Source organism: Lonchura striata, chromosome 11, assembly GCF_046129695.1.
Source record: "Lonchura striata isolate bLonStr1 chromosome 11, bLonStr1.mat, whole genome shotgun sequence".
NCBI classification, from domain to species: domain Eukaryota; kingdom Metazoa; phylum Chordata; class Aves; order Passeriformes; family Estrildidae; genus Lonchura; species Lonchura striata.
The window spans coordinates 22,223,791-22,249,196 of record NC_134613.1 but is presented as its reverse complement, the minus strand read 5'-3'; the positions used below and the strand labels follow the sequence as shown (position 1 = coordinate 22,249,196).

Genomic DNA, 25,406 nt, shown 5'->3' with positions numbered 1-25,406 from the left:
CACGGAGAGCGGAGCCCCACAGCCACATCTCCAGTGCCGCGGGGCTTCTCCCTGGGTCTGGAATCCCGTCCGGCTTTGGCGACTCTTTTCTTCCCTCCTCCAGTCGTGCTTTGCCTCCCTCCGGCCGTCACGGAGATCTGCCAGGCTTTCATTAGCTGGGCCCACCCATTCGCTGCCATGAGATGCCTGGCTTGTTGTTGTTGTTGGGTTTTTTTGGCCACACCTCATTATTCCTCCTATTATTAGGCTCTCGTGGTGTTGTTTGTCATCTTGTCAAGGCCCTGGAGTTTCTATGGATACTGGTCCCCTAAGTGGCCATGCTGTCAATTAAGACAGCTCCATGTCTGAACTCTTCCAGGGGACTTTGTGAAGATCCACAGATCATTTCCCTGATTTCCCTGCAGTTCCTTATGTAGCTGCTTTTTCCATTATGACCACTTGGTCAGGGCTCAGCGTATTCAGGTTTTTCAGGCATCAAAAGGCAGGATTACCTGCTTGGCTAGTAGAATTAGCTAGAGGGTGATGGGGTTAATAATAAATCACCAGATTTTATATATATATATATATATATTTATGACAGGGTGTAATAAATAAGCTATAATGAGATAATCATCATAGTGATGTAAGTAAAAGCACCAGCAACAAAACCTGCCATGGAATAAAAATATATATGCTTTATTATGCTTTTTTTGGACTCCTGGGAACAGGAAAAAGTGGAAAAGTCTCTTTTTCTTCCTCTTCGTGCTCAGCTTAAAGACTGACAACTGTGCAAAGCTGAGAGGATGATGAATATTTTTTCTGAAAATAAGACTGCTGAAAGTTTCCATATAGAGCAATTTAAATTTTTTTCCTTGTGAAAGGCAGCATAAGCAAGCAAAATAAAAAGCATAGCATTTCCAGTGGGAAAATTAGACAGAAGGAGATCATGCTGGGTTGATCAGGACTTTACTGGGAACAGGCTGAGCACAAGGAGCAGCTTTGCTGAGCACCTGACAGTTCCTCACTCTCCTCTTGCTGTTCTTTGAACACCCAGTATATTTCCTTGGATAAATTTGCTTCACCTACTGATTTTCTTTCATGGGTGTTCTGTCTCCATGCCTGTACCAGCTCATTTTTGCTCTCTCTGTGCAGGTGAGCAGGACAGGGGAATGTTGCTGGAGCTCTCCCACTCTGTCAGTCACTTCATTTTTCTGTAACTATAAAATGTAGGTATTTAATGATTTCTCAGAAGTATCAGGAGATTTTCAGCCTTTAAACTAGAGAGGCTGAGCACTGTTTGCATTCACTCTCTGGTGAGAATTAGTATCTGGGGGCAGGAGGCAGCAGGGAAAAAGTCTTTGATTTGGATTTGAGTTTTGGCTGGTGATTATGATTCTTTATAAGCTCTAAACCAGTTTATCTCTCCCTAGGTGGATGTGTGCTGCCAGCAGTGCGATAATATCCATTGAGGGCCGCCCAGAGGTACAAGGAATAAACTCATCTGTTATTAGCTAATACAGGAAAGTGATTCGATATGGGTCTCAGAAGCTGGAGTAGATAAATAGGATGATAAATGTTGGCATTAGCAGACGTGACTGACTCCTCTGTCTCTGTGATTTGGTAGTGCCCAGTAATTAAATAGTTGGAGTTTAATGTATTTTAAACTAGAGCTGCAGCCTGTAAATCACGGAGATTATGCTCTTCCCTGCTGTGCACTCTCTGGGTCGGAGGAATTCCCATTGCCGTGCCGCAGCTGTCCCAGCTCCGCCTGCCTCTTGCATCAGTCGGGACCAGGAAAGGCAGCACCAGCCCTGCTGCTGCCCTTGGGCAGTAAACACATTCCCAGAGCCTTTCCAGCCCAGCAGGGCTGGTGCTGCAGCCCTGGAAGGATCCCAGCCCATGTCCTCTCCATCTTGGGTTGTCTCTTCTTTTCTGGCTGGAGCACCTTCATGCACATGTACACATGCAAACACACCCCAGGCCACTGCAGAGCTTAAATTCCAGAGGGTAAAGCATCCCAGTGGGGTCATTTCCTCCCAAAATCTGTGCTGTGTCACTGTGGGAGCATCAGCCCCTTGGGCTGGTTTTGCTTTCAGACATGATTTTCAGGATTATTGTTTTCAGTTATCCCAAGTTCATAATTGTATTTCACACCAAGGTTGGCTTTTGTTTGCAGCCAGACTATGACTTGGTACTAAATTAAAGTGGTTGTCTTTTTTTATATATAGACCATCCAAGAAAGAAACCCAACCCTTTTCAATGCAGCTTGAAACTGTACTGAACTAAAAGTTACTTTTTCTCTATATACACAACTATTTTTTTCTCATCTTTTGTTGGCCAGACCTGACTCTTCTGCTGGAGGTTGGTTGTATTACTCAGAGTTTCCCCATTAGCAAAGGACAAATTTAAACATTTCCGTGCAATTCAGCCATTTCATACCTTTTAACACCATTTCTGGATTAGTTCAGGCTTTTATTCAGAAATATCTGTGTGATAACTGGCCCCACATCCAGACATGGCTTTACCAGAGCCCTGCTATGATGACCCTGAAATGCTGTCTGGAACCACAGCTGGGATAAAACTTGTCCCTGCTCTTCCTGAATATAATTATTTTTAATAAAATATATTTGTACCTCAAATTATTTCCTCTTCCAAGAATTTTATAATTAAACAATTAATTTTGATGTATCATTGCAAGTTACAGTCTCTGAGGTTTGCCTGCTGGTCTACATGGAGTGGTGGTAACTTTCCTTTGGGGGAAGGATAAAAATGAGTTCTGCTTTAGCTAAAATAGATGTTTCTTTATTTTTTTGATGAGCAGAAGCAGATTGTCAACCACCAGCTTGAAGCAACAACTACTATTGCTTTCAGCAAGATCAGCAGCAGTTTAACAACTGAGCAGGAATTATTGGAGAGTTGTGTTTTGGAACCCATAAGGTACCTTCCCCACTGGGCTTTGCAGGGAACTGGATCATCTGTAAATCATCCTGCAGCTTGTTTTTTCCATATACTTATGTTGTTTTCCTTCCAGATCACTTTTAGCCTGCCTGTTCCAGGTACATTGTGATACACAACCCACACAAACCCAGGGGACTTCACCTGTGAAGGGTGGTGTGGGAGCTGCCATCATAAGCTGAAGGACATGGGGACCTTCAGACTGTTCTGCCTCCATGGTGAGCTGTGGTAGGATTAAGGATCAAGCCCCTTTTCCAGGTGCCACTGCAACCCCCTTCTTTCCATTATGTTGTGCCTCCTGTGCCCCATCCTTTGAATAGAGGCTGTTCTTTAGTTGCACAAGGGGTTGTGGGGGTGGGATACAATGCAGGTTGCCCATGCACCAAAGGGATAGACTTTTACAAGCTCTTGCTGAGATTTGGAATGAAGAAATATGTGAGCTTGTAGCTGTTGGACCAGAGAGGCTGTTTGGGTATGAGCATGGAGCCTTGGAAAAAAGATATTGGTAAGTGTTGGTATAGATTTGACAGAGCTGCCCAGCAGCAGCTGGAAGCTTTTCCCATGATTAAACATCTGTGGAAGAATGAATTCCCAGCCCTGGGTGACCTACAGTCTTAAGTGCTGAGGAGGAATGAAAATGCCCAAATCCTCTCATCCTTGCAGCTGGAAGTTAAATTTCATCCTGTCTGGTCCTCTCCTAAGCAGAGTCCCTGCCCTTGCAGCTAATGGCACCTCTGGTTACTAAAATTATTTTAGCATAAATAGAAGTGACTCAAAGGAGAGTGGTGTGTGGAAAGCAGTAGAAGCCACCTGGTCTGATACAAAATGGATCTGGATTTTTTTAGCCAAGTGAAGTGGTAAATGGGAAATGCAGCTGGATGTAGGCAAATGCAAAGTGATAATTATGGGCAGTGAATGGAAAGGGTGGAATACAGCAGGATCACATCAAAGGTGGGACAGCCAGAAAGGAGGCAAGAGGTACTGAAAAAATCCCTCAGCATGACCCAGATAACTCTGATGGAATGGAGCAAAGTGCTCCCAGACCCTGCTGTACATCAGCAAAGGAACCAGGGGGCTGCAGAGGTTTCCCATGTCAAGAGTCAGCCCATGGCTTTGCAGCAGGCACAGCCAATGTGGCTGTGTCTGAGGAACTGCTCCACACAGCACTTTTGCTCTGGCACCTCTTTGAAAACAGAAATGATGGGTCATTACTGCAAATTTGCTGAGTTAATTCATTGGACTTGTGTGTGTGGAGTGGCAAAGAGGAAAGCAAAGGGGTCCACGTTTGCCTGCAGCCATCTTTTATGGTCCAAGCAGCCAATTTTCTGTGTAGCTATAATAAATCACGGCGAGAGACACACAGGATGCTGCTGTCTTTATATAATTATTCCATAAATTGCCCCATTTTCTCCCCCAGAAAGGCCTCCCAGTCCCTTCTCTTTGCTGGAGCATGTTGTTATCCTGAACACAATATGACAAATGCATTTGAAGAACTTATTTTGTAAGCAAAGGGTAAAGAAAGTGAGCCTGCTCCTGTTTCCATCGCGTGGCTGTTTGCTCCAAGGGGATTTGCAAAGCAAGGGAAACGACCTTACAGCTCAGGAAATGGAGCATGATCTCCAGGACTGAAGGGAAAGCACGGCTGAAAAGCCAATCAACACAGAGCCCATCTGCCAAGGGAGTGGTGGGCAAGGGCACGGCCAAGCAGGGCCCTGCTCCTCCTTACTCCACTCTTCTTTCCACTGGGCTGTGGCTTGGAGGTGCCTCCTGCATTCCCTGGAATTAACTGCAATGATGGATTTTGAAGTCCCTCACTGCAGTGACAAAGGGAAGCTTTGGCATCTCTAACTTGTCTCTGTGCAAGGGGCATTTTATCACTGCTGCAGACAGTGCAAGGTCAGCCCAGCAAAGTCACCGTGATGACCAGTGCCTTCTAAAGCATCCCAGCTCCTTCCTGCTCAGATTTGCTTCTGAGAAGCTTTTAGTTCTTTTCTTATTCCTTTTGCATCCTCATTCCCTGCCTAGCTACAGTTTCAGGCTGCTTAGCTGGAAGGCACAGACCAGGGCAGGTTCTGCCTTCAACAAGTCAGATAAACTGTTCTCCTGTGGGCGCTCACCAGTGTAAAACCCCCACAATTCGTGTACAGCAGGACTTTGGGAACCTCTTGGCTTGGCTGGTGTTTTGATAACTGAGCTTGTGTTGTTTCTCTTTCCTCCTGCCTGTAGAAGATACTTCTTAAAAATGCAGCAAAGGGAAAGAAAAAAAAAACACCCTTTTTCAAGGATATAAAACTTCCATCAAATTGGCTGTGTCACTAGAGACCCAAAGCTAATAAGTTGATCTTACAGATGTATAATAAACTCATTTATTAGGTTTTTATTTTAGGAGTTGGTGGTATTAATTAGATTGATATGGCCCATAAATCACTTGATTTGGCTGAGCCCTCAGATACTTGTAATTTAAATTAATACAAGTGCGCTTAATTAATCTGATTAAATCTTGGGACAAGCAAGGCAGCGTTTCCAGTATCCAGGAGTACATCACAAGGAAAATGAGTATTTTAAGGTAAAGCAGCTTCTTCACTGCAGGATCAGTTTTGTTCAGCTGGTGGATCAGGGGACAAGAATGGAACTACAGGAGATGCAGCCCAAAAACAGACACTCTGGCTTTGCCCTGAGACCCAGAAGCTGGGCAGAGCTCATCACAGCTTCTGGACCAGGTGAGGGATTGACTTTCACAAATTCATGGCAACTGCTCTGGTCTTGGGGAGTCACGATCTTTTTTCATCCTTTGGCAGCAATAAATGAGTTCTCAGAAGATGAGTTTAAGACATTGGTGAGCATAAGCCACAGGCTGATCTCTGTTATGGTCATAATCTTGGTTTTTTACTCCCTTCAGTGCTACTGAGAAGAGATAGCATTTATTTCCAGGAGGGAATAATCCATTAATTGTTTCTTCCTTGCTCAAGGACCTGAGATCTTTCCAAACACAAGCTGCTGTGTTCCCCCGGCCAGAAGCAGACCCAAACTGGGAACAGAGCAGGCAGAGGTGTAGATGAGCTGACATGTCCCACCTGAGACTTACCTGCTCTGCATTCCCTTCCCATCCTCCTCAGGGACGTTTCTGGGTAGTGGATGATGATTTTAGTGTGACTTGCCTGTAGAAAGGATGGAAACCCTCCTGTGGGACACACTTGACAGGGTGCTCTCACAGGGGTGCACCCATCTTCTCCCCAGCATTGACAATTCCTAAACCTTTTCCAGGTGAATAACACCAGACACTCAGTGTTTCCATCTATTTTTTTTTTTTTTTTTTACAGAATGCTCTGTGCTTACAGCTCTCAAGATTGATGTTCCAAGTGTGTAGAGCCCAGGCATTTGCTGTGTAGCCTTTTCCCTACACTCCTGCTAATTTGCCTTAGTCTAAGTGAGCTCCTCTATGGATAGGAGTGGAATTCAGACCCTGTGGTGCACCCTAGCCTTGGTTCCTCTGTTGCCCACAAGCTGTCCATGTGGGATGGAGGTACAAGTTTGGTGTTTACAGCAGCTCCCCAGAATCTGGATGAAAACCCCTTCCAAGGCTGCCGTGGGGTGTCTAGCAGCAAAGCACCAGCCCAGGGCTCGTGCGGCCGCAGGTTGTTTCCGTTAGAGCGCGGACGCCATAAAATATGTTTTCTTTAAAAGCAGGAGATAATGCTGTTACAGCAGTTGGATTAATCTAATATTCTCCTTCATCTTCAAAAGAGAATTGCCTAAATAGCCAGAGAGGCACATTTTATGAGTCCTTCTTAAGGGCTATCAATCAAACCTTCCAAGAAAGGCACTGATGCCCTTTTGCTCACAAGAGGGAAATTGGATTCCCCACGGCTTTGCTTTCAGTCTGCTGTAGCCTTGCCGTGTAATCGCTGCATCGCAGAGGGTCTGGCCATCATTTTCTTCTACTGGTCTGAAGAAAAAACCCACATGGAGGAAACCTGTAAGAAGAGAGGGAAAACAGCCCAATTAAAGGCAATGATCTCTTAGCTCCCTGCCCTCTCTCCTGCCTGGATGAGGCAGATGTAAAACAATAGCTTTATTTGTGCAAGTTTTAATTGGGTAGTTCAAAGGAAGCAGCGGAGGCTCTTTTGATCTCTTGGTGTGTTTGAATGCCACGTTGCAACGGTGCCTGCTGGCCACGGCAGTGAACTCTTGTGTTAATTAGTGTTTATCTGAAATCGAATTAGCTCACAATTGCGAGAAAGCAGAGTGAAAAGCAGGGGATAAGCAGAGATTTGTGTCGTTCTCAGTTAGAGGTAAAAGCAGGTCTGTTGAAATTGACGTTAAAATAACTCAGAGAACATTACATTTTTGCTTTGTTTTTCTAACACTCTTGGTCAGATGGTCCAATTTCTCTTCCTAATACCCTGTGCTGCCTTCATCTTTGCTGAGTCTGCTGGTCTGCGCCGCTCATTGGAACTTAAACCATAAACCAACACCGAACAATGATGCATTATTTATAGGAGACCGAAGGCTGTGAGGTTGACAATAGTGCAAAGCTTCTCTTTCTTGTGGTCAGTAATCCATAAATAAATACATCATCTATTTAGGTTTGCAGAACTGTCTGATGGATGGGAATAGCCTGAATTATACAACGAGGGCACCAAGGACTTTGTGAAAGCCACCACCTGCTTTTGGGGCAGATTGGCCGTTTCTGAGTAAACTCTTGATGGAGACAGGGGGTGTGAGAGTTGCCCAGTCACCTTTCTGGTGCTCATATGGGGAACTCTCTGGAAGGTAAAAGGAAATAGGGTTTAGAAATGCACAAAAGCATCAAATTCTCTGTGTGAAATATTAGCAAGGACACAATTTTATAGCTGAAAGTATCTTACCAGACAGTCCCAATTTCTGAGCAGAGAATAGCCAGGGTTGTGGAAATCAAACATCTGTCCAAACATCCATGAACATCTGCAGGCCTTCAGCATTCTGGACTGGCTGAAATCTCATCCTCAGATCAGATCCAGATCTCAAGGTTTTTCAAGTTCAGGAATGGTTTTATTTCAACCTTGCTTTTCACTCCTAAACTGGTTTCAAGTGTCACCAGTCTAGATTTTCCTGCTTGCCCCTGTAATGAGATCATCAGTGGGGGGGCAAGGCACCCCAAAAATGCCGTAGTGGTGCTTGTTCTGTGTCCTTGGGTGTATAGCACTATATTTTCTGGGATTAACCACAAGAGGGTGGCATGAGGATGTGCACCAGGCAGCCTCCCTGCTTTGCTGCATGGCATTTTATAGCCAGCTCTGTAGATCCAATAAAACTTTGGAACAGATCCTTATTTTTTGGCACATGAGCATATTTCCCACTACAAATGAGCCTGCCAGGTGTTTCTGATGGCAGCCCTGATGGAGCCTTGATGTTACATGTGTTCTTTATGCATATTCCTTGATGTTACATGTGCTCTTTATGCCTAAATCCAGGCTCAGTTAGTGGGTACTGGAGCAGCTTATAAAATTTAGACTATTTAGGATCAAAACTTTTATTGGTCCTTGGTAACTGCTCTAGGGAGAAGTCCACAGGTGTTGTTTATGAGCAAATATTATTTTTCCTAGTCCTGTATGTTTACAAGACAGTGATGTTCCACATGACTGCTTTATGGCTCATTGGGATGGTTCTAGTAGGTTTTTATTTGGTTGTTGCTGACAGTGAATGAGCTGGTTAATAAATACACACAAAAAAAGTCTGTGACAGTAAGGAAGAATAACTGAAATGAAACAGATTCCTTTAATCTACAATCTCAGCCTGGATTGTCTTGGTATGTTTTTTTTCTGAACTGGACTGTCAGCAATCCAATGCAAATCACTCATCTCAAATGATCACAGCATCCCAGAATGGTTTGAGTTGGAGAGCACCTTAAAGATCATCTCATTCCAACCTCTGCTATGGGCTGGAACACCTTCCACTAGACCAGGTTGCTCAAATCTCCCTCCACTCACCCTGGTCTTAGGCACTTCCAGGGATGGGGCACCACAGCTTTTCTGGATAACCTATGTCAGGGCCTCACCACCCCCACAGGGAAGATTTTTTCCAAATATCTAATCTACACCTACTCTCTTTTAGTATGAAGTCATTCTCCCTTGTTCCTGTCACTCCATGCTCTTGTTAGAAGTCCCTCTCCCATCTTTTTTGTTGGCTCCTTTCAGAATCAGTCAATGTGTCTCTGTGTAAGGTAAATTTACATTTGATTTAGCAAAGCCTCATCCGGGTTATAAGTCCCAGGAAGAGCAAGAAACAGGGCACCGGGACACCCAGCAGCAATACAAATCAAAGAGACATAAAAACCCACTTCAAGTTTGATCTGCAAAGCTTTGCAAATGCTGGAAAATGCTTTAACATATTTTTCTATGTGCAGGCAGAGGGATGACGTTGGTACTTAGAATCCACCCTACTCTCATTCCTGCTCCATAGCCTGGCACCTTCTACATCATAACTCCCCCATTCTGGATCCATGCAGGTTTTTTCAGGGTGTGAGTCCCTCCTCACCCGTGGCTCTGGCTGTTGGACCAGGGCCCTTGCATGCAGAAATCCCTTTTGCCATGAACACATTTTAAATACAAGCTTCCGAATCTCATTACGTGCTGCCTTTTCCATTCGTTTTCCTCCTAACAATGCACCTGCCAATATCTGCCCCTGAGCTCCATTTTAAGCAGCATTTTCCATAGTTAATGTCACACTCTTGCTCCCAATCTATCTTTGGCAACTGCTGACTGCCTGCAGCAGGACCAGAGGAAGAAGGAAAGCCCTCCCTGGGTATAACAATAACACAACACCCATTCCTGGAAGAATGATGAGATAGGCTGGGTAATAAATATTTATAAGAGCAAGCGTAATGAAATGGATGTGTAGGATGCTGAGTCTCCCTTAGGGTTTGGTCATCACATGTTTTTTTCCTCTTTTCTTTCTTCCCTGTGATACAGAATTGTCCTGATGTCCCTGGGTTGTTGAGCAAATTGCTCATTGTGTTGCTCACTTACACCATGCATGTTATTATGTGCAACCAGCTGCTCCTGTTTGGCATTGCTCACGCATACGGAACAGGAGGCTACCGTCACTTTCCTCGTCTGGAAGTCAACGTTCCCTCCGGTGCCGAAGTTGCTGCCAGACCAGAAGAAGTCTGGGAACAAAGTGAGTCCTAGTGGTAAAGGTCCCCGAGAGACTTCTTTTCTGGGAAGACCAAGGGTGAAGTCTTGCAGTGAGTTTGAGCTGATCCAGCTTTGTACTGCTGTTGAAAACTTCCTCATGTGTCTGTCTGTCTATTCCCATTGCTTTTCTTGTGCTGGCACAAACTCCTGAGTGATTGCACAGGGAGCTGGAGCAGGGCCCCGATTTTGTTGTTAATGTTGTCGCCAATTAAGTTTTCAGCACCATCCTTTCCTCTGTCCAGCTCCAGGCTCATTCAAGCACTAATGCCGTCACAAAGGAAAGAGCAGCCAACTCTTCTGGTAATTAGAGCTGCTTAAATCCATCATAAATGTCAACCTCAGCACTGCAGACACGTCTGAAGTCAGGGATGGTCAGAAAACGGAGCAAGGCTATATTTGAGACTGGGAAGTTTAATCCTGCTTGGGAGAGAAAGGACCTAAGCTGTGAATCTTTTTGCTCCTCACTGCTTTCTCTCTGAAATACCTTCTCCTTGTTGTTCAGGTTTCTTTTATTTTAGGGTGTCTTTTTTTGGAGCAGGTATTATTCTTTACCCGCATTTGTTTAGTAACTCATATAACTACATCCTGGTAGTCTGAATCCCACAGCTTGAAGTGGACATGGACTTCTTCATGTGGGTTTGGATTCAGAGGCTGGAGAAGTTCTGATTCAGAACCCTCTGTAATGTGTTGCTCTGCTCCAAGGTCTCTTGCACTACTACAGCCTTACAAGAAGCATGGATCCCCCTTGGCTACCAGCCACCTGCATGGGAAAAACCCTAAAAAATGAGGCTTTTTGACCCTTAAAATGGGATTTTACACCGTAAAAATGTGTCTTTGGATGTTCAAAATTCCTGCTGAGCTAGATAAATTTATAGCAGATTTTTGCTGGATTTCCCTAGTGGGCTGTAATTCCTGGGATCTTATACAAATCAAGATATCTGTACGATACACTGCCCATACACCTGACTCACCAAAATTTTTATGTAGCACAGAAATAATGTCTCTCAAAGGGGGAACAAAAAGCTGAACTACAAACACTTGCCACTTACTGCTGCTGCTCCACCTGTCACACTTTCTTCTCTCAAAGTATGGAAGGTTTGCAGCTATTGAAAGGCAGCAATGCCTCGTCTACAGGAACAGGAACACTGGGGAGTCTGTAGCACATAAATGGGGGTTTGCTACCTTGAGTATTGGGGCAGAAGTGCTTTTGTCTGGGAAGGAACATCTCTTCTGTTGGCATGGTTGCTGCCACAGACTGACAGCCAGGGAGTTATCTGATCCTTCCCAAATCTACTAAGTGGCTCTTTAGCCAGGCTCTCCCTCTGTAAGTGCCACAGGGAATCATTTCACCTCTGTGAGCAGATGTTGGGACTTGGTGTTGCTCCTGCAGAGCACAGGTATTGTCAGTGTGAAGGAGTTGGTGCTCCGGGTGATGTTTCTGCTGCTCCCTCAGTTCAGGGGCTGTTTGCCAAGTCGCTGCTTTTTTCTTTTCCCCAGGGACAGATATTCAAGGAATATATGTTGCAAGCTTGGGTTTGTCGAAATACTGCTTTCATTCCTGTTTCCACAGACATGTGGGAAGACAAAGAGGTGCCAGAGAGGAATCAAGTAACACTAAGATCAGGTAGAGAGCTAAGATGGGTTAAACCTGGGTTTTTCAAACCTGGTCTAATCCTGGCCTGTTGACATGGAGGCTTGGTCAATGCCTTAACCTAGGCAGATGCTTTTAATGTTTTGTAGACAACTAGCAATTTTCCTTGTTTATATTAATGTCAGACTTGCCTCACTGCAAGGTAAAGTTTTTTCTTGCATAAAAGGAAGGAGAAATGTCTGGGATTTGAAGAAAAATGGTCAGGGGTGTGTCTGAAAGAAAACACTGGCAGACACAAGTAGATATTTCTTTGCAGCCTAGTTAAAGCAAATTGAGAGCACCCTTAAAACCACCTCACACATAAAGGAGCAGGTGGGAAGGACTCAGAGAAGGGTTTGTGGATGTTAATCTTTACCTCCATGCTGGACTGGTGCAGAAAAGGATGTGGATATTACTACCCACTTTTCTTTCCACAGGGAGGTGAGAGGGTGCAGGAATGGGGCCAGTGGAATGCTGTGGCCTTATTATGCACTCCTTCCCAGCAAAGTGCACAGCGGAGTGCCCACCTGATGTTGGGCAAAGCCTCTCTACACATCCCTACAGAGTAGGGGGCTGCTGCCTCTCAGGGCTTGTCTGTATTGGCAGTGCCAAATATGAACTTAGAATTGCATAACTCACACTCCTGGGAAACCTGCTTCCCACCACACAGCCTTTCTGGTTTCATTTAAGTTTTCATAGTTCATTATACAAGCTAATAAATAGGAGGGTCTGGATTTAAAAGGTTTCTTTTTTCATTCTGCATAGCTGAAGCCCCCTCTGCATTCCTCACTGCTGTGATAAAACACGCCTGTGTGCTGGGCACCTTGGTACCCTTTTGAAGGACAAAGGAGACCCACTCTGTGACTGCCCTTGTGTTTGGTGCCAGGTACCACTGCCCAAAGGACTTGGTGTCATTTGCTCTCGGGATTAAACCTGCACCTGTGGCTTTACGCACACACATGTGGTGCGAGTTTGTGTCTGGGACCCAGCCAAGCCAAACGGGGAGGCAGCAGCTTTGGACTCCATCTCTCATCTCCTTGCCTCATTTCCACTGCTTGGCTCAGCTGGTGGACAGGTCTTGCCTCTCTCCTCAGCGATGGGGTGCAGACATGCCACACCATGTATTTTATTTGCTTTATTTTTACAGTCAGCTGAGAAGCACAGGCAAGGCTTTGACAACCAAAGAACGATATACACATGAAGGAGTGTGCCTCGAAACTGAGCCCCAGCAAAGCCATGGCGATGCGGTCACTGGTGTCCGTTTGCTTCCGCTGCCAGCCGGGCTCGGCGCGCTGAGCCCCGGCAGCGCCGCGAGGGGAGCGCGGCGGCGGGAGCAACCGGGGCAAACCGGGCAGAAAAACCCCTAAAGACGTGTGAGGTGGACTTTTAATTGAAAAAGCCACATAAAATATTACAAATGCTTGTGGCTTGTGGAGCTGCTGGCGGGCGGAAGAGTCCCGCACCTGCCGTCCAGCCCCTCAGGGAGCGGGGCCACTCCCGGGGCCGGCTGAGGCATCGTGAGGGGAGCGCGGCTGCTGAAGGCGGCCCGGTACCCTCCACGCTCACCCGTGGCAAAACCGAGAAAAATACTAAAGAGGTCGAAGAAACAAATTATTAAAAAAAAAAAAAAAAACACATAAAATGTTCTAAATGTTTGCGGCTTGTGGAGCCACCGGCGGGCGGAGGAGCTCCGCACCTGCCGTCCCCCACCCTGAGGGAACGCGGCCGCTCCGCCCGCCGCGGGCTGGCAGCAACCTGTTGGTGCGGGCGCTGCCGGGCGGCGGGAGGAGCCCCTCGGAGGGGCGGCCGGGCCGCTGACAAAGGCGGAGCAGCGGCAGCCCAGGGCCGCCCCCGGCAGCGGGGCCCGGCGGGCAGCGCGGGGCTGGGGCCGGGGCGCTCGCACAAGATGGCGGTGGGGCGGCGGGAGAGCGCGCTCCCCTCGTAGATGCGGCCGCGGCGGCCCCTGCTCCCGGCGCCCGGCGGGGCTTACATGGCGCTGGAGGACCTGCTGCTTTGTCTCTGCTTCTCCGCCCTCGCCGTCCTGGCCGTGCAAGGTGGGTGAGGAGGGAGAGGAGGGAGGGAAGGGGTCGGTGCCCTCCAGCCCGCGGGCGGCAGCGATGCCACCTGCCCTCACATGGGTAGCGGGCGGCTCCGCGGGGATGAGCTCCATGGCCGGTCACCCGCTGTACCAGCCCTCTTTCCCCCTTCGTGGCCATTTACCCCAGTCGTCCTTTCTCCCCGTAGCGGCCGTCCCGTCCCTCCGTGGCCATCCCCCCCCTCTCCCCGTACCCTTCTTTCCTCCAAGTCGGAGGATAGCTGTGCTCGTGGCCCATGCCTAGATGGTGCTTCTTTTGGAGTCATCATGTGGGGGGTGACATTGGGGGTGACACCCTCACACTTTGAGGGTGGCAATTCCCCACCCGTCAGTGTATGGGCTGAGGGGGACAGCAGACCAGCAGCAGCAGCATTCCACAGCCTCTGCCTGGACAGTGGCAAGTTTCCACCAGAGGGACAGTGACTGTGCCAGGGTGGTGGGGAGTGAAGAGCTTGGCCAGCACAGCGTGGCCCAGAGCAGGCCCAAGTGTCCAGGGGCTGTGGAGGGGCCCCTCGCCTCCCCTGCCCTTCTCCCACCGGTGTGGGACACACGGGTAGGCAGATACCCCGTTGGTCAAGGAAGTGACCCAGGAATAGCCATGCTCCTCACGCTTGTGTTTTGCAACGGTTACGCAAACAGCGCCGTGCGAGGACACACGTACGCGGCCACCAGGCGTGTTGGTGGCACTCTGTGGTTGCCACTGAAGTTGGCATTGAGGGTCGGCTGAACTGTCAGATCTTGGGGTGTGGGATTCTTTCTCTGTGTATGCACAGCCCACAAAAGGTTTTGTTCTCATCCCCGAGAAGGGTTTGGAAAGGTACAGGTTGGCAGAACCGCACCAAAAGATGTGAGCGTGTGCCAGGGACTTGCTCTCATTTAAAATCCCCCATAAACAGGGTGTTGTGGTGGAGGAGCCATCCCCATGTCATTGTACATTTTTATTCCTTTTATGATGCATTCAGGTTCAGCAGAGCATAATAACAGCACGTGGATGGCTGCAGGGTTGTTTTTCTTTTCTTTTTCCTCAGGACACTGTGAGCTACGTTAGGGCTAGGTTATGATTCAACATAGGTGCAGCTTTATGGTAGCTGTTGTGGAGGTGAATAACGGTCCATGTAAATGGCCCATTGTCACCAGAGAGGGTTGGTTTTCCTAGATGGGTGGCAAGCTGTGACCCCACCAGCAGTCGAGCCAGTAGGCTGGACTAAGTGTGAGCTGTGTCTCCGGTGTGTTTGAGCAAACAGCTACGTGGATCCCAATGTAATGGAGAACAATGATTAAAAAAAACCCAAAAAACAAAAAACAAACAAACAAAAAAAAAAAACCAAAAAATGGGGGTGGTGTAGTAGATGTTGTTTTTCCAAAACCCACTTCAACAAGAAAACTTTAGATGCTTTGCGAGAATTTGCAGTTGTGGCTTCTTGGTGTTTCTTGCAACTTGTGAAAATTGTTGCTGTGTGTTTTCTAGTGACGGGACATGTCTTTGTATAGGGAGGCAGTGAGTGTGTCTGCACAGTCCTCAGACGTGCCGCTGGGTACGTGTGGATGTGCTTTCCAACAGGTGGGTTTGATTCTGAGAAGAAAAACATGGACTTGTTTCAGTCTGAAATTAATTTGGCAAAGAGTTGAAATGGTTTTGGGAAAGTGTGTTTGATCCCAAAGCCGCATGTGTTTTGATACAAAGTTCAAGCTTCGCTGGGTATGAAGTTTGTAGGACAGAAGTAGAATGGAAAACCTTCCCCCCTCTGGACTTGATGGAAGCAGTGCCAGTGTACACTTGCTGGGGATGTGATCCAGTGTTTTTGAAAGCTTTCTGCTGTCTGACTTTGAGCCTGTTTTCCCTTCAGTAGCAGGAAAGGGGTTTAAGGAAAAAAAAACAAGCACTAAACATCCCCTTTTCAGTTGACTCCAAAAAGGGGGCTGTGCTCGTTCCTTTCCTTGGGCTCTCTACAGGACACGTGTTGGTGGGAAGTGAGCTGAGCTTTCCATCCGAGGGATAAGCTGAAATCCATCTGGTTTTGTGTAATTCGGTTTTGTGGTTGAGTTCTCCTGCTATTTCCTTTTTCGACACCACCTCGCTTGAGTTGTGATTTGTTTTATCCTTCCTGTCGCGTTCGCCTTGGCGGCGTGACCCCGCAGCCGCTGCCTGCCGCGAAAGCCTGTGCCGGGGAAGTCGGCGTTCCCATTGTTCGGAATCGCGTGTGCCTGCTGCGCTTCGCTGGATGTCACCTGCCTGCGGGTCCGCCGGCCCTGTGACCGTGGCGTTGCGGTGTCACCGGGATGGGGTGTCTCCTACAGCCCCAAGAAACGGGGGACACTGACCGTGCCAAGCACGGTGCACGCAGCGCTGGCGAGGCTTCACCTGCATTCCGTTTCCAGGGGCAGCGTTCTCGTGCCGGAGCTTGGAGCTCTTGTGACAGCCAGTCTCCAAGCCAGGCAGGAGCTGTTCCAGCATGGGGAATGCTTTTGGTGGCATTTCTCTGTTTCTCTTCTAGTCTGTGAAGCTGAAGGCGAAATTGCTCGGGCTTAGTTCTGGTTTTATCTCTTCTGTTTTCCCTAGGTTTTTCCTTTTTTATTTTGTTGGCTTTTCTGCCTTCACTGCCTTGAAGTCCAAAGTGAAGCAGAATGGGCTAATTTTCGGGCATATCCCCCTCTTTTGCAGCAGACTTTCTCCTGGCAGCTGCAGCAGATTTGATCTGCTGTGGGGGCCCTGTGGGGGTGGGTGACTTCTGGTCATACATGAGGCGCTTCAGAGTGGCGCAAGTAAGAATTGGAAAAGAAAATATTTGGCAATCTGCCTTTCCCTGGGGATGAAAGGAGATTATTTTCCCTGCACATAGTCTGATTTGGAGATAGAGGCGGCTTCTGTGGGACAACACAGGTGTCTCAGCACTGGGAGCACCTGGGCCTGCTGAGTTTGTGAAGTGCTGGGGTGGGCTGTGGCATACAGGAGGTCTCTCCTGAGTGCCCACTGTGGTCCTGGACCAGTTACTTCATCTGCTCTGGCAACCTCATGGCCCACTTCAGCCAAATGTAGAGATGCTTCTCTCTGTCAAAGGTGAGGATGAAATTCATCAATAAGTATTCAGCACATATACAATCTTTTTCACTCTAGCTCACAGCTATCCTGAGGGCAGAGCACTGTGCTGTCCCATGGGTTTGTGACTCCTGATACCATATTGCTTGCCAGATGATTTGAATTCTTACCTCCCTTGAAGCAGCTTTTCCAAAGGCTGGCTGTTCTCCCAGGGAAAAAATCCAGGTGCTTGTGAACCAGTCTGGGCATTTGCAGTGTAAGAGATGCTGCTTGCACAATTTACATGCTCCTCTCTTGGTTAAATGACTTCAAGGCCATTAAGCCTAGTTATGGTTATATAATTAAGATGGAAATTAATATTTAATCTGATTGTAATTTGTTGCTGGAATCCATCCCAAACTGTATTTCTGCATGAGGTGAGTGGGTATCTGAGGGAAAATTGAGATCAGTGTTACATACAAAGTATTTTTTGCATGAATACTGGGAATTACAGGTCTGCCTCGGGTGACAGAGAAACCCTAACCTTTACAAACTCCGAGTGATCATAGTCATTTTGTTATCAGTAGGAAGCAAATGTTTGTTTTATAGTCAGCTGTAATACTAGAGGGGATATGGTAAATCCGTGTTATCAGTACTTCCCAAGTGTGTGTTGGGCCAAAATCAACTCTGGTGCAATTTCGTTACTTTCTGGAGAAGAACTGGATCCACTTGCCTACAGTATTTTTAGCTGGTCTTTGAAGGTGAAGAGGTATAATTATCCCATTCCATGTCTGTCCATCTCCCTTTTCTTTTTCCCAATTATTCCTGGACATGCTAATCAGTCATAACTAGTTTGGACAAAGAAAATTCAGAGTTTTTGAAAATAAGTGACCAAGTAGAGGAGGGAAATGCATTTCTGCATGGACTGAAGGACAGGGACCTGGAAAACCCTCTTGTGGAGGAACCTGAGTACCTTGATGGCAGGAGGAGCTTTGAGCAGATAGTGAACCTCTTTTGGGTAGGATGAGACACAGAACTGCAAGAAATCACAATCTCAAGTCCTTGTACTCACTTGTTTATTTTTGAAGTCTTTTCTGCTGTAAAACATAACTTACGGTTACATCAGCATTCATATTACGGGGCTTAGTGTCTGTTTTGCTTTCCTCCCTTTTTTTGGGAAAGCACTTCCAAACACAGGGTTTGGAGCTGCTGTGGCTTTGTGTTAGTCACTTGCTGTCTCTGCCTCAGTTTCCCCACTTGTTTCCACTGAGCAGAAGATGCTGTTACACACTGTGAACATGAAGAACACCATAACTCTTAAGTACCCTTCTTGCATTTATTAAAATCCCTTGAGTAAGTGGCCTCCAAATGCTGCTTGTGCTTTTCTGACTTAACAGCTTGTTGGTGAGAGGATCCACAGTTGCTAAAACTGAATCTGCCACCTTCATACAAAGCAGCATTAAGCTGTGTTTTCACAAGCCCTTCTAGTACTGCCAAACCTTCCACCAGACATGGGGGGAAGTCTGAAGAGCTTCTAGTTTGTCTATCACTAGTATGCTGAAGTCATCCTTGAAACACCATTGAATTTCCTAATTCTGAAGAGTAATGAAAGCTTCAGGGAAGAGGAAGAGCTAGTCAGTGTTTCCTTGCAAGAAGGTAAAAATCTGCTGGAGTTGCAGCTGCTGAGAAGGAAAATTCCATGGGAGAGCCAAACCAGGTGTCTGAGTCTATCTGACACTGTCCTGTTTGCAGGTGTCAGGACATCTTGTGTGTAGGTCATGGAGCTTCTCCCTTGGACATGTTTTTGTTCATGTCACTGATGCCCATTGGTGTCTCTGAGTCAGATCCTCTCTGGTCCTAATCCAGGTGATCCTGCTGTTGTGATATGGGCTTGTTTTATCTGAGAAGTCCAGCAGCTGCCGTGCCTTATCTCCGTGGGTAATAAACATGCTTTGTGGTGGTTATGATAAGCAATTACTGTGTTCCAGAGAAACTTTTGTATTAGATGTTCTTAAATAATTTAAAAGTCTTTATCAGCATTTTAAACACAATTGCCTGTTATTGCCTTATGAAATTCAGCTGAGCTATGGAATAACCTGGTTTATTCTATCTTTTCTTGTTTTTTCATTTTTTAATTGTTTTTCCAGACCTTTCATGGAGTTCTTGAGGACAGGTCATTAATATTAAAGGTGTGTTAATGAAATGTGAGCATCCTCAAGGTTTGCTCTCAGCCCAGATTGGTGGGAGAATTAAAATCTAGCATGTGAAGTATTGCATTTGTTCTCAGTCTGCTGTGGCTCTTTCCCTTGTTCCGACGGACTTCCCTGGTCTCATTTCCTGCTCAGGTCTTTGAACCAAGTTCTCTTTGGGATGACTTAGCACCTTGTTAAATGTAAGACTTGAGGAAATTAAACAGTTAAAATGGTGCTGGGATGGCAGAACTTGGTGGAGCAAACCTGGGGTGCAGAATTGATGCCAGGCTGGCAGCAGGGATGTGATAAAGTCCTTCATCTGTTTCACTGTGTGCTGGGAAATGTGCATCCTTGATCGTTTCTAAATTGACTGTCGATAGATGATCAAGTTAATTGGTGTGACCAAAAGGTCATTACTTAATGAAATGGATTTCCCATGCCCTGTCAATGCACTGAGAGTTTTAGCAAAATCTGATTGTTCATGCACTCAGGGCTGTGATAAATTTTCTTTTTTTCAGAAACATCATCAGTGCTTACAGGTTCCAAAATTACCTCAGGTTTTGCACTTAAGGCCGGATTGTCCTCTCTGTGTCTCTTGGCTGGCTGCTGGGTACAGCTGCGAAGTGGGTCCGTGTATTTTCCAGACAAAAGCGGAATTTTCCCCGATATTAAAACTAGTCAAGAGTTCACTGATTTTTTTTTTTTTCTGTGCATGTGAAAAGGCTTTTATATTCTTTTGGAAATCTTTGTCTCTTTTTAGCTGATAGTCTAGTGAAAATGTGCTCTTGCCTTTCTGGGGTTATCTGTGCTGCTTTAAAGGAATGATGAGCATAATCCTCCTAATTCTGTAGACCCAGAGGTACTGAGCCTTTTTGAGTCCATTACTGTGGCCTCACAGTCCCACCTGTCTGTCTGTCTGTCTGTGGCAAAGCCTTGAAAGAGCTTGTAAGAAAGGGACAGGGAGCTTTTCATGGGAAGAAAAACCAAACCAAGGGCTAGGGAGGGCAGAGAATTAGCAGGTGTTCAGGCTGATGTTGTGGGGGTCAGCATGTGTTTTGGGGATGGGACCTGCCCCTGTGTGGGAGATAAGGGGCTCGTTGGAGGTTATCTTCAGCAGAGGGGTCCAGAGCGTGGCGTGGGATGGAGGAGCTGGGACTGCTGGCTTGGCTCCCTTGTTTTTCTGCTTGATGGTATTTCCTCTTGTTATAGAGGCTAGGGCAGCCCTGCTGTTGGAGAATTCAGGCTGTGACAGAAGGGTGATCATGTCCTCCACAGGTCTGTGTGGTTTGTGAAGACACTTCTGTAGGCACTTTGTGTTGTTCCATAGCAAGGCATCTTGGCAAAATACCATCAGATAAGATAAAAGGAAAAAAAATCCCAGGATCAGATCCAACACCAGCTCCTTTGCTGGGCTGGCAAAAATTGTTTAGATTTTCCCTCCCCAGAATGGTTTTGTAAACATAATACTGCCTATTAGCCATGTAAATTACTGTCATTGGTGGTAGTTGTTGTGATGGAAAGATAAGTATCTTGAAACTCCGGTTTGATTTACCCTTCCTGTCCCCCCAGCTTGCTAACGACTTGTTTGTGTCAGTGCTGATTGCAGCTTTTGTCAGAGAAATCAAAATATTGATCAAATTTATTTAGCTCTGTGTTCCCCAGGTCACAGTAAATGCAACTTTTGTTTCTTTTCCTTTGTACTCTTTTTCTCTGTACTGAAAACAAAAGGAACCATTCCTCAAGAAGATGAGCCATACGTTCCCAAAGTCAAAAGTCATCCAATTGAAGAGGATCCTTAGGAGCAGGTTTCCTATCTGGAGGCTTTCCTCAAGAGTCTGTCAGTGGAAAATCTGGCGAGCAGCATTAGCACAAGTACTATTGTGGAGTTTTCTGTACATGCAAAGGGGGGAGAGATGGAAGTTTCTCTCAGCTGTGGCAGAGAAGAGCTTCCCATTTACTTCATGCTTATGGCTGCTGCCAGGATTTGCTGTTTAGCAGCAGAGGAGTTAAGTGAGGGGTGAAAGGCTTCAGCAACACTTCAGCATCCGGGTAGGAGGCTGAGCTGTCAGATCATTCTTTGTTTTTACACCAGTGAAGGCACTTACGATAGTTCAGTATGTTTAAGGCAAGCAGTATATTGCGCTGCCTTCTTGTGCACTGTGGCAAGCTGAGACTTTTCTTGTTCCAGGTTTAATGGTTGTGCTTGAAAAAGAGCATCTCTTAAAAAAAGCAACACCCACTTCTGACTTCAACATTTGCCGTGGGTGCTTGTCCATCACAGCCCCTCAGGAGGCTGGCTTGATGTCCTCGCTCAGCAATGTGCACCTTCAGTTTGAGTTCAGCCCCCTGGGGTTTATGTGGGTATGTGAAGACAGGTACTGGTATGAAGAGCCTCCCTGCGAGGATGTGTATGCTCACTGAATTTCCTGATTACCTACTCTTTACTGAGCTGAGTACATGCAGCTCTTTCAGTCTTTCACCTGTTTTCTGTCCATAATCTCAGCCTTCTATAGTAACAGTAGTAAGTAAGCCCTGATTTTCTTAGCAGTCAGGTGTTTGCTCTGCTGGGGAACTCTTTCAGAGCCTGACTTCTTGGATCTGGACCATGCAGGTCCCTAGGGCACCAGTTCCCCCCAGCTCAGTTCAGAGCTGCCATTCAGCTCTGACAGCCAGCACTGGATGTGGTTTTCCAGATGTGGTGGGATCAGAGCCAGCTGAGGGAAAAGGAAGGAAACCTTCATCCCCCAGAGTGTCTCCTTGTGGTGCAGCTGAGCCGTTGCCGAGGCAGATTTGGGGTGTTGCAGCAGGAGGCTCACGTGCAGGAAACCAGAGGAAGCATCAGGACGGGGCACATCTGTGTAACTTCCATTTAGATTTTAAACAGAAGAACCAAGTTGGTATTTGGTATGTGGTATGTGCAGACCTGAAAATGAAAATTCCTGAATACTTTTTTGTGGATTTAAAAATTTGTGAGGTTTGAAAAAATACTGCCGTCATAAGGACTATTTCCTTCTCACCAGAAACCTGTTGGACTGCAAATTTGACAGAACTAATTTTTATAGCATTTTCTAAGCTGAACTAATTGTGTATTTTAGAAGGAGGAAGACAATGATGTGAATGTGTGTTTTTATATAGATTTCATTAAAAAGGTGACTTGGATTATCCTGCAAGTTATCTGAACAATGTAAAGGTTTCTGCTGGAAAATGCAAGTGATTATAGGCTGGTGACTAACAAATAATCCTTGGCTAATATGGGTTGGGCTCAATTAATGTTAATCCCTGCTCAGCAGTAAAAGTTGGATAAAGGAGATTTTGCAAGGCTGTTGTTGACCTGAACGTGAGAATGATCACACAGCATTCCCTGAAATAAAACTGGCTCTCTGGAAGAGACATTGTTCTCATCATTTGTTTCTAAAAGTAGAGAAGGAGCTATTCAAAGTGGCCCAAAATTGCCTAGTTATGAAGATGAGGATTTCTCCTGTGCTGGTGTTATGTGCTGAGGCACAACGGACCTCATTAAAGGAGGAGCAGCAGCAGTAATTAGTCTAGATTAATGGAAATAAACCTGGTTTTAGTAATAAATGAGGTTGGATTCCTTGGTCCAAAGCAGCCACCATCTGTAGTGCTCATCCAGCAGTCGGATGCACAGAGATAAAAACTGTCCTCACTGTTGAGAAACGTGCATGATCTGGGGTGTTTTTGTTGAAATCCCAGTGTTAAGTCCAGGTGTTCTTTTTCAGATATGTTTCAGTGAGATAAGCAGAAGCCCAGGAGAGAAGCCAGGGAGAAGCATCATATCCAGGCCCAGACCCCCATTGATCCGGGAGGGCCCCAGAGTGGTGTGACAGTCCCCACAAGAATTCTGCTGCTCGGATAGTGTGTATCGAAGGCATGTCCTTCACCATTTGGAAGCAGACCCGGGCCTTTTACTGCTTTGTCCTCAAACTGTCAGGTTTCAGCTGGCTGCAGCTTTGGAAAACAGAAAGATTTATGTGCTCTGAACTTTTGCTGACAGTGGGTAAATGCACTGTAGATGCTGGAAAGTTAAACAGCTAAGTAGGTGTGAGGCATTTTTGAAGTAGGTTGTGAAATATATTTTCCTTCTGTTGTTATGATAGATGTAAGTTTAAGTTTGGAAACGGGAGGGCAGATTTCCACCCATTCTGACCCTCGATCCTACCCATGTTCAAAAGTTTGTACTGCTCCTTGTTTTCCTCCACCTTTATGTACATCCTTGTAGCCACAGATATGGTCATTATGTTACTATTTTTCCTAACACAATGCCTGAGCTGTAAGTCACTTTGCTCTTTCAATAATAACTGAGTTTCCAGATCACAGATACTGTCTTTTCAAACAGGAATAGGTAAGAAGTTAAGCCAGGAGGATTAAACTCCCAAGGTGGTCAAGTCCTTGGTAAGACCATGCATGTCTAGCTGTGAGCACCCCTTTGACTTAACAGTTTATCATCTCCCATTTTATTATTTTCTCTGTCAGACCTACCCTTTTATCTGCTATTGTCCCAGCAAGGCTGGCTGGCTGCATTGATAACATACCTGTGGGGTTGGGTGATAACAGAAAGAAGCAGAGCAGGTCTAGATAAAGCAGGGGTGGCCCACACCCATGGAGGGAGCTGGTGTCAGACACTGCAGCTGTAGCCAGGCAGTGAACCCCAGATGGGTTTTGTGACTTCCCAAAGGCCATGTGGTGGGTGGTGACAAGGCCATCCCTGGTCAGGCTGGTGCTTTGTCAGGACTGCCCACGCTGTCTGTTCTCTCTGCAAAATTAACTCCTACCCTAAGCCCCCCTCACCTTTGCCTTGTGTTCCTGTGCTGTGTGGGTGGTGTGTGTCCTTGTGTCCTCTCCGGGAAGTGACACCTCTCCTGGGGCATTGTGGGCTTGCAGTGACAGTCGTCTGCACTGAGCTATTAAAATGTACTTTTCCGTTAGTTCTCTTCATTGCTGTTCTGAATTGTCTTTTCTTCCCCTGTGTACTGGCTCATTATTTCTTATTAATTCATGGTTTGTGCAATTACCTGGGAAATGCAGGAGAGTTGGCAGGAATTTGAGGAGCCTGACTTCTCTTCTTGGAAGTAGATGATTTTTTTTCCAATGCAGCATGGGAGGGTTGGTTCTTGCCCTTTCTGAGTGACAAGTTGCAGATCCAGGCTTTTCCACAGGGACTTTGCAGGACAGGTTGGCTGTTTGGAGAGAGCTGGGAAGCACAAGGAGCAGGGAGAGGGTCTAAATGTGTATTTCCTTGTGTACTTGGTAGGATTGAAACCAGAGCTGTTCTTTGACATTCTGTAGCTGCTCTGCATTATGGCACTTTACACCCTGCCCTGAAGACACACTTCAGTCTTGAGCCACAGCCTATCAAGAACAAACAAGGGAGGCTCTTTGCTTAACTTTTTTATAAAAGACAGAATTGTACAATAAATAGTTCTAAATACATGCCAGAGATTTTGCTTGTTGTGAAAGCTTTCAGCTCAGTCTGAGGAGTGTGTGTGTCTTGGGTTGTCACTGAAGTGACACCCCTGCAGAAGGGTTCCTTGCTTCTTCTTTTTGGAGACAGTATTTCAGATAAGAACAGAGATGTGATCTGGTCTCTTTCTGCAAGCAGAAAGCCATCACACAGCAAGAAAAGAGGGCTGTAACTGATTAAAATGTGGCAGTTTGGCTGCTCATACCTTGCATTTTATTGGCAAATCTGTTGTGACCCTGGGTTTCCCATATGAATGCTCCTCTTTTTTAAGGGTTGTATTCGTACAGTGACTTCCCAGCTGCTAGGAAGGACGTCTTCTTGATGGAAACTGGACTTAGTTGTTTCCTGGGTGGTTTCACAGCTAGACTTCAGGCTGTTGGTAGAGAAGGAGCTTTACCTGCCCTTCTCCTTCCATTTTTATTTTCAGGTGAGCTCCAAAATCTCACTACTCATGGCAGTGGCAGGGCTTTGAAGATTTCTGACTTAATTATCTCATTTGCACTGCAACTAGCAGTAAAATCCATGTGCTGTCAGGGGGACTTTGCTGTTGTGGCAGCTATGCAGCAGTGGGAGAAAAAGGCCTCATGAAAGGGCTTGTGCAGAGAGTTTGCTTCCCACAGTGCAGGCTGGCTCGGGCTGCCTGCACATTTCCAGCTGAACAGGTGCTTTCCTGCAAGACCTGGATGGCTGAATGAGGTGTAAGTGAGAAGTTACCACGTTCTGGACTCAGTCTGAGGCCCTTCAAATGCCTTTTTTGGGTATGGTCATGAAGGTCCAGCTCAGAAGGGGCTGGACCATTGCCTGTGGAGGGGCTGCTCAGTTGTGACATGATGTGTAATTAAGAAAGTGGTGGGTTAAATATAGCAAGTTTCAGCGGTGTGT

The 25,406-nt window shown here is 46.3% G+C and overlaps 1 protein-coding gene across 2 annotated transcripts in view; it reads left to right on the top strand.

The window, feature by feature from the left end:
- The first annotated feature begins 13,633 nt into the window (after positions 1 to 13,633).
- IGDCC4 (immunoglobulin superfamily DCC subclass member 4) overlaps positions 13,634 to 25,406 on the top strand; it is an 87,801-nt gene continuing 76,028 nt past the window's right edge. For both annotated transcript variants that reach the window (XM_021552575.2, XM_021552574.2), the window contains exon 1: positions 13,634 to 13,793. In XM_021552575.2, coding sequence (XP_021408250.2) covers positions 13,685 to 13,793 — 109 coding nt within the window. In that variant the 5' untranslated portion in view covers positions 13,634 to 13,684. The remainder of the gene's footprint in view (positions 13,794 to 25,406) is intronic.